Below are 9,638 nucleotides of genomic sequence, written 5' to 3'. Positions count from 1 at the left end.
ACAATAGCGTCGGGGGAGACGCAGCAGGCGTACGTCGGGATACGAGCCAGGAATCCACAGAATAGACCCAATCCACCTGCAGGTAAGTCATCTAACTTATATCAGTATTATACGGTTTGTTTTAATTTCTTACGCCCATGTCAAGAAATGCCGATCAGATTTTGCAATAGATAACTTCGTAAAACATTTAAAATGTTTTAAAACATTAATACAAAACGATACATTTTCAGGACCATCATCGCCTATATTGAAAGCTCAGCTGACCAACAAGCCAGGAACTGTCGAAGTCAAGCCAGTTGTTGTACAAGCTCAGGTACACCATTATTTAATACTTTTTGCCCAAATAGTACATTTTATATTCTAAAATTAAGCTACTGCAATATTTGCGCAGTGGCGGCCCCTTTACTTATATAAAAGTGTCACTTCCACTAAGGGTTTCCCTTAGGTGTGCTAGTTAAGTGTTGTGTATGTGCAGGCCGTGAGTGCCGCGCCGACACACCCGCACCTGTCGCAGGCGCTGGACTCGCCCTCCAACACCACACTCATCAAGCACCTGCTCGCGCACAAAGTAAGCCCCGCCCCGCACAAGCAAGTAAGTAACGCCCACTAACAATACTAACTGCTATATCGTTTATAGACGTCGCTAGAACTAGGGGGGATCACTTAACCTATAAAATATTTTAAAATGGAGTTTATAGTGTGCAGGGTTTTTTGTGGTTACTTATGAATTTATGTACCTGTGTAGTATGGTTTTGTAAAAAATGTAATTGTAAATGATGATAAATAGATTTAAAAGTATTGCTAATAAAACCATATTATAGGTCCCCTTAGAATCTAGATCATGGCGACGCCTATGACTTTATCTATAGATGTTTAATGTATACAGTATGTTAGTTTTTCTTAAAATAGTGTATAAAAAGTCGTTTTTTTTATTTTTGGTAGTTTAATTTACTTATTATTCTGCCCGGTTTACTTATGTTGATAGATTGTAGATGTAAAAAAAAAAAAAAAATCGGTAAAATAGTTTTTATCGATTAGATTTATATGGCAACTTCCTTCTTAAGCTAGTTTATTGTTATAATAATAGGTATGTATTTCCAAAAAAAAAAGTTTCATTTAGAATGAGTAAATAAAAAAAATGAATATTGCAAGTCATATTATCCGTATTCGTTCATTGTTTTTTTTTTCAATATAAATAATGAATTTAATTTTAGCGTCAGATATCGATTATAGAAAATGTCTAGCGGAAATTGGTAATATTTTGATTATTTTCAAATTAAATAACAAATATGCATGCAATATGAAATTGTAAAATTAAAAATGTAGCTGGCATGCAAAATATATAGTCAGTAACATATTAAAATAATAACATTAGATTGAAACGCATGCGTTTTGATAAAGACTTAGTTAGCATGGCGTGTTTCTTAGAGTATTATTTAATAAAATATTTCACATAAAAATGCAATTGAAAATTGTATATGAGTAGTTTCTAGAAAGAATGTTGCATGAAAATATGACACATTTAATTCAAACTATTTTACATTGAAGAAATAATATTACTTTCCTACTTTGCAAAAGTTTTGTTGTCGTTTTCTCGATATATCAATGAAGACCGAACCCAATAAATAATCTAAGATAATTTAAGATTTATTATAATTTAAGATAAATAAAATTAGATTACCAAAATGATTTGATCACCTCCTAAACTGTTGAACAGTTCAAATTCAAGCAAATCTGCTTAAAAAATTATTTAAAATATCTTCAAATGGAAAAATTATTAAGAAACGATTGGGTTTGGTTTAGTATCAAAATATATATTTTTAAATATAAAAAAACTTATACATATGTACAGGTAGCACAAAGACAACAAAGTCAACAAAGAGTGGTAACACCTTCAACATCGAATGCAGTAGCTGTACCCAGTGTGTCGGTAAGATTTACCATATAAATAAACGTATATTAGCTTTCGACTGACAATCTCCGTGGATTTAAAAAAAAATAAGTAGCCTATCTTTTCTTCCAGAACATACTCTATATCTAAGCCAAATATCATTGAAATCCGTTCAACAGTTTAGGCTACAAACTCTAGGAAACATTCATCAAAACTTTCGCATTTATAATATTAAGTAAGATTTTTCCAGGTAAAAATATAAATAATAAAAAAAAAACTGTAAGTTATACAAAAATCTAGGAAAACCTTCTATAATTTTCTTTAATGGGTAATTTAACTATAATAATTGGAGCAGTTACAATATGAAAAGTTTTTTTTTTTTTTAATAGGGAATGGATGTAGATCCAGAAGCTTTGATCAAATGCACAACAATAACCCCGGGCGGTGTTGCCAGTAACACGCCCGCGCTGCAGGGGGATAAGGTAAATACGTTTGTATAGCTTGCAACACTAATGTAGAACCACATGTTTACTGCTCAGAATCAAAATTTTGGATGATAATTGTATTTTTACTTTTTCCAGGTGGTAATTACAACTGAAGAAGTTTTAGGTAAATTTATTATAGTGATAATATTTCAATTTGATGAGAATATTTAATAATATATATATTTTCGATTTCAGCACCGAAAGATGAACCCGTACAAATTCAAATAGACGAACAAACACAATTAACTATAGTATGTATCATTTTAATGAATCAAAGTTACTTTAAATTTAATTTAAGATAAATTACGTGTTATATTTCTTTTAGAAAACAGCTCAGAATAAAATGCTAGCAGATTTACTAGAGAAGAAATCAAATCCTCCAGTACAAGTTGTCCAAATGAATCCTCAAATGAATGCACCTACAATACAAATAACGGAAACCGGTCAAATAGTACAAGTGAAATCTGAAGCGAATCCAGTTTTGCAAATAAACGCGGAATCAAGCAGTCAATATTTCCAAGTAAAGAACGAACAAGGCCAATTAATTCAAATTAAGAACGAACAGGGCCAAGTAATACCGTTAAAGAACGATCAGATGAACCCGATGTTACAGTTCAAGAACGATCAGGGCCAAATCGTTCAGATCAAGAACGACGGTCAGTTGCAGAGCGTCATTCAAACTAAAAACGATAAGGATGTGGACACGGTGGTGACCGATCATTCGTATACCGAGCCGCCTGTGAAAAAATTAAAGGTCGAAGAGAAAAAAGAGGTATGAAAATAGATTTTTTTTTTAAATTTAATATTTTCATTTTAAATTGCTAGTATAGGTATCTTTGTGATAAAACTTTAAACAAAAAGTACGTAGTTATTGTGGTTGTAAACTGTAACAAAAGAGTAGTTTATGTTATTTTTTATGTCTTATATATATTTTTTTAAATTGCGAAATTTAAAATTCGTATGACAACGAAATCCTTCACCTAATGGCAATTTTAGATAATGCTAACAATTATTATTACCATGGAAACCTTGCTTTTTTGCTGATATTAGCAGTTAGTTTTTATCCCTTTCGCGTGAGATGTAGTTTTTCTAATCTACTGACTACTCTAACTTAAATAGCGTGAAAATATATATCCTAAAGCGTGTTGTAAGTGTAGAGCTTTTTATAAAAAAAAGAATTACGTTGCAGTTTTAGTATACAAAACTTTTTTGTATTTCAGACACCTCAAGAGAGTGTATCTAAGACGGCAGCTAACTTGTACGCCGCGTTGGCCGCCTCTGCTTTAGAAGACGAAGAAGATCTGGTAAGCAAAACTTTTTAATTTCTTCTTTGATACTAGGTTTAGCGTTACTATAGCAACAGAATTATCTAATGCAACCCTAAATAATAAGGACCTGTCCCACCACTGGCTGATAGAGGTTCAGATAGCTTAAAAATGACGTCACTGTCAGATAAGGGAACAAAATCTGATATTTCCATCACATATTTTCCACGTTCGATTGTTATCAGACAATTTATAATTTGGTGGGACAGGCCTTAAGCCATTTAAATAAATAACACATACTGTGCCCACCCTCTGTAGGGATAAGGGCAAGTTGATGATAATGATGATGAGAGGGCGGTAATGATTTATTGTAATTTCAATAATTTTCACCGAGTCGGTTAATTATTTCGGTCTAAATATATAATCTATCTATACTAATATTATAAAAAGGAAAGATTTGTATATTGGATGTATTGAAATAACTCAAAAACCTCTGGGTCGATTTTAAAAATTCTTACACCGTTAGAAAGATAATTTATCTGAGAATATGGGCTATAACTTTTTAATTTCACTGGGGTGAAGTAGCGAGCAACAACTAGTAAGATATAAAATGTCTAACATTTTTTTGCCATTCTTTCATGTCTTAATCTAGCGGCCAACTGGACTGGTATTGCCCGGGGCTCTGCGCAAGGTTTTAAAAGACCTTATTGTTTGTATTCAGTGATTCACATACTTATTTCTCGTAGATCATTTATTTGCCTTTAAAGTATAGTAAAGTAAAACTAAGCTTTTGTAGTAGTAGTTGATTTTAATTTTAGTTGATTTATTTTTAACTTATATATGTTAGGGTATATCTAAAAGGTAATGTAATTTGTCGATAGCTGCCAAATAAACAAGAGCCCGCAGAAGTACCGCCTCCGGTGCTGGTTCCAAGCTCATCTGATACTGGATCTGTTATTATACAAGAGCCCTTACTGCAGGTTGGTGGTTTGCAGTAATTACATATGTTTAACGATTTAAAATGTCATACTCTTATCTGCTTCTTCTTTCATCTCATTTTCTCCCTTTCACATGTATCTCATTTCTCTTTCTTTAATTAATTTTAAAAATTGTTTTATAGTCGCTCCTAGATCCTTAAAATGATAGCATATATTACCAATAAAAATGCCCAGCTTTAGTCCCCTATCCTTCCCGCCTTTGTCTTATTTTAAAAAGAATGGGAAGGGAACGTGGACTTGAATCAGGAGGAGAGTCATAGGAAGGGGATATATTCTCCTACGTCTATAAGGGTAGGGAACTTATCCGTTATTGGGATTGTCTATGGGCAGCGGTCAGTTCGCCATTTTGTTGGATTCAGGTGGCTACTTGCTCGTTTGCCACCTTATGATATAAAAAAAAATAGATTGTATATCGATACAATCGATATTGATATACAGATATAAGATTTGTTTAAAATAGAACGTATATCTCGTATCGATATTTGCATTTTAAATGTTTATTTCTTATACAATGTTGGTATCAAAATTTAGGTGCATCAACCAAGTATGCAAGTTCAGCAACCAACAATGCAAGTGCAACAACCAACCTTGGTTCAGCAACCAACTATGATGCAGAGCTCTACTATGCAGGTGCGTATTTGGACTTAAATGAGTGGAAATAAAGCATATTTTAGAATAGCAACTAGAGTGTGTTTGATTTAACAGATGCAGCAACCGACGCTGCAAATGCAACAACCTATGCTGCAAGTTCAACCTATGGATGTACAGAATATTCTAGCGTCGCAGTCTGGACAGATTATACTGCAAGGTAAATATAATTAAATCTATACTAATATTATTAAGAGGTATGATGTGAATGTATGTATTGAAATAATTACTGGGCCTATTTAAAAATTCCTTCACAAGTAAAAAGCTACGTTATCAATGAGTAACGTATATTTCACGCGGGCGAAGTCGCGAGCAACAGCTAGTGCTTAGAATCCTTCGAAAAAATCTTGTCTCTTTAATAATAATTTTTGCACGATATGTTGCAAGAATTTTAATGATTTTATTGATTATTAGCTTTCGCCCGCGACTCGGTACGCGTGTTATTAAAAAAAAAAGTGAGTTTCCTATGTGTTCTTCCAGGCTATCCTGTACATCTATACAAAATTTCATCAAAATCGTTTCAGCTTTTTAGGCTACAATCTCTATCTAACAAACATCCATCTATCCATTCATCTGAACTTTTGCAATTATAATATTAAATGTGATATTCGTTTCACCTATGTATTTGTCTTCTTTTAATAATGTATTAGTAATAATATGGATATTTTGTAGGTGGTTTGGGTTACATAGCCCAGAATATACCTGGTAACATGATGCAGAAGACGATTATAATTGTCCAGGGACCAACAGGCGGCGGACCACTCACTCTTACCGTAAGTTTTATATGCAAATATACTAGCTATATTTAAAAATGTTACCAATGTATTAAAAATGTACTCAATTAAGATTAAAATAAGGTATTTACATAACAAGGTGAACAACCCATCGGGTCTGGACGAGGCGACTCTAAACAGCCTTATTACCCAAGCAACAGAGGCGATAACCCAACAGCAAATTATGCAGGTTAAATATCTCGTAGAAATCGCGCTTCAAATCATCTCTCAGCTTAACTTTTACCTCTTCATTAACATTTCGGCACTTCATACTTAAAGCACATTGCGTTCATTTCTAATTGCTTTCTAGTGTTATGCTAAAACCTTAATTAACAAACTAAAGAAGCCACAAGTAATAAAAAAGATGAAACTCTATCAAGAAAATGGGAGAATACTCAACATTGTAATTTTTTTAATTTCAGTATACTAATTTTTCATGATTATAAAAAAAATGTAGATGCTTTTCAATAGTAGCGTGCTCATTTGATTTTTTTTTACAAATAACCTATAGATTTATAATAACACTAATGAGAAAGGATATCATTAATATTAAAACAGAAGACTGCTATTAAATACTCATTCATAAGTTAAAAAAAATATTCTATACCCACAGGAACTTCGTGTCTGAGATTTTTTTTAATTGTTGATATAAAGATTGTACAAATTAAAAACTACGTCCACAGCATATTTCATCTGCTATCATGTTTATATTCTATACTATTTTTATATAATCCTAAAGCTGTGAAACATGTCACGGGTAAAATATTAAAAATGTCTTAGGAATTAAAATTGGATTGAAATGTTGATACGAAATATTCATGTGGAGAGTAATTATATGTTTTTACTTTATTAATTATTATAATTATACTGTTTAAAATTCAAATATAGTGTAGTATAGTGAACTTTTACAAAGTATACAATGCGGTATGAAGTATACTACATTGTATATAATATACAAACTATTTAAAATACAAATACATTGTAGACTTTGTTTACGAATTATTCACTTTGTATTCCAAAAACTACAATATTACTACAAAGTAATATATAATTTCTTAAATATTTTTTTATTCATAATGCATATAAATGTGTTCTGCGCAGAACACGGGAGTTATACAATCGGCTCAGAGGGTGATTGTGAGTCAACCGACACTGGTGAGCACATCACAGCCCATCACTATGGTCAAAACTGCCTTAGCACAGGTTAAAAATAATTTAAAAGTAGTTATATAGATACTGCTTTAGTAGATTTACGTTTCGCATGTTTTATTTTTAATTATATTACATGTTGACGCAATTAGAAATATTGTGATTTTTTTTTAATTCGTATTGAAAATATGATATCGCTAATACAACAAACCTTTTAGGTATTGATACTACATACATTTATAAATATAATGAGAAATTGCTTGTAGTCATAGAAGTTTATCTTAGGACAAATTAGATCGTATAACTTGGAGTTTAGTGGGAAGGTTGTCTTTATTTCATTTCATGTTGTTTATGGCATTTTGGGTAATGCGTTTGAAGGTGATTGAAACTGGGTATTTAAGGTTGCATGATATTATGGGAAAAGGTTGGAAGGATTTAATTTTCTTAAAAGGATTGTCTCTAATAGTAAGAATCCTCGATACCATCGTGTCTATACGGCAGCGATAGAAAAAACAACGTAATAGTAACGGAAATTTATCTCTGCCTGTCTTTAAGGGTGAAGTGAAAAAGCTTTTATATTGTTTTTAACGTTGCACGTTAATATAGCTTTATTTTTTTTTATTCTTTTTATTATTTGCAATATTTTGTAATTATTTTTATGTAAACGATAACTCTTTAATACGGATTTTATATTTTTACAAAGCCGCTACTAAAACTTTAGTATATTTAATTAGTTCTAATAATAATATTTATGTAACATTCACAGAATACACCACAAATAACTGCGAGCCAACAACCAATAATAACTTCTCAGCCCCAACCACACAAAGCACAAATGGTCACACCACAAACCCAACAAATCGTTGTATCGAAACAGGCTCCAGCATTAATCAGTACGTCAACAAGCAACCAAATTATACAAGGCGGTCAACAAATTATACAAAGCGGTCAACAAATTATACAAGGAGGTCAACAAATGATACAAGGAGGTCAACAAATTATACAAGGCAATCAACAAATTATTGCCGTGTCAAACAATCAGCAGATTATAATGAACGCACCTTTGAAACCCGGTGTGCATAGAGTAATGCAGCCGCAGAGAAGTCAAGTGGTAAATACTGTGACGCAGCCTGTGGTGGCGCAGAGTGAGGCCAAAACAACTGTGATACAAAGCAGTCCGGTAAGAATTTATCCGTTACTAGCTTTCGCTCGCGACTCCATCCGCGTGGAATTGAAAAATGTGTATATATGTGTATATATCCAAATTTCATCTAGATCCCTTCTGCAGTTTAGGCTACAAACTTACAAACACCCATCCATTTACGTAGTAAGATTACGAAAGTGCGATTTTGTATCGATTTTTTGTCAACTAGAAAGTGCGGTTTTTTAAAAGTTGTTTTTTGAAATACCTGCAGATTAATATTAGTAGATAAAATGTATTTCCAGAAACCACAACAGCCGGTGATGCGGCAAGTCATCACTCGGCAACCAATAATGGTGGGGAATACAAAAATAGGCGACAAAGAGGTCGTCACTCAAACTGTAGAGGTAAGTAATACCTTTACTAATATTATAAAAAGGGAATATTTAGATTTATTTATTGAAATAATATTTATATAAAAATTATTTACAAAACAGTGATTAATTAAAAAAATAAGGTTTTTTAATCTATGTATTTTTATGACAGAAGCCACCGACTCCGAAACCGACAGTGACACCACCGCCTGTGGCATCCACGTCACTGTCCGCTGATGACACACCCTGGATATGTCACTGGAGGGGATGCGGCAAGTAAGTCGTGCATTAAATTGTTAATTTGATATATTAATAGTTATACTATTAGATGTCTAAGGGCAGCGGTTGCTTAGCCATTTCGGCGGATTCAGGTGGCCACTTGCTCGTTTGCCACCTTATAAGATAAAAAAATAATAATGTATAGATTATTATTACCTGCATTAGTATAAATAAACGCCAAGATGTTATATGGAGTTGACCCACGATAGAAAGAGAGAGAAAAAGAAAGACTTAAAGATCAGGTGGCTAATCAATTGCAAGCAATTTTCATCGAATTTTAACTCCAATATATAAATGCGAATGTTTGGATGGATGGGTGGATAGATGTTTGTTATACATACTGAACATATCTCGATGTCATTTGGCAAAGATGTAGAGGATAGTCAGGAAGAACACTTGTATTTTTTATTCCACGCGGAGTCGCAGGCGAAAGTATTATATTGAAAGAACATTTAGACCTCTAAGTTTTTAAATCACGGTCGAAGTTGTTTACAGTAAAGATGAGATCGTTTTATGATGTTTTTTGTAACTTTTTCAATATTGTATCAGATCGTTCGGCAACGCGACGGAGGTGTTCAGCCACGCGGCGCGCTCGCACTGCCCGCGCGCGGCCGCTGGCGAGGCGGCATGCCAGT

General features: G+C 32.9%; 1 protein-coding gene across 1 annotated transcript in view; it reads left to right on the top strand.

The window, feature by feature from the left end:
- Positions 1-9,638, top strand: part of LOC106105360 (AT-rich interactive domain-containing protein 2) — an 18,824-nt gene that overhangs the window by 5,872 nt on the left and 3,314 nt on the right. The window contains exons 11-29 of the mRNA XM_013285651.1: positions 3-82; positions 231-313; positions 476-592; positions 1,853-1,930; positions 2,281-2,373; positions 2,473-2,500; positions 2,572-2,627; positions 2,702-3,148; positions 3,597-3,680; positions 4,523-4,621; positions 5,171-5,269; positions 5,345-5,447; positions 5,960-6,060; positions 6,161-6,250; positions 7,162-7,263; positions 7,976-8,389; positions 8,656-8,757; positions 8,897-9,000; positions 9,553-9,636. Of these exons, the coding sequence (XP_013141105.1) occupies positions 3-82; positions 231-313; positions 476-592; positions 1,853-1,930; positions 2,281-2,373; positions 2,473-2,500; positions 2,572-2,627; positions 2,702-3,148; positions 3,597-3,680; positions 4,523-4,621; positions 5,171-5,269; positions 5,345-5,447; positions 5,960-6,060; positions 6,161-6,250; positions 7,162-7,263; positions 7,976-8,389; positions 8,656-8,757; positions 8,897-9,000; positions 9,553-9,636 (2,364 nt within the window). The remainder of the gene's footprint in view (positions 1-2; positions 83-230; positions 314-475; positions 593-1,852; positions 1,931-2,280; positions 2,374-2,472; positions 2,501-2,571; positions 2,628-2,701; positions 3,149-3,596; positions 3,681-4,522; positions 4,622-5,170; positions 5,270-5,344; positions 5,448-5,959; positions 6,061-6,160; positions 6,251-7,161; positions 7,264-7,975; positions 8,390-8,655; positions 8,758-8,896; positions 9,001-9,552; positions 9,637-9,638) is intronic.

This window comes from Papilio polytes, unplaced genomic scaffold (assembly GCF_000836215.1).
Source record: "Papilio polytes unplaced genomic scaffold, Ppol_1.0 DF822845.1, whole genome shotgun sequence".
NCBI classification, from domain to species: domain Eukaryota; kingdom Metazoa; phylum Arthropoda; class Insecta; order Lepidoptera; family Papilionidae; genus Papilio; species Papilio polytes.
Note: the sequence above shows the minus strand (reverse complement) of the source record. Positions and strands in the feature narration are given on the sequence as shown.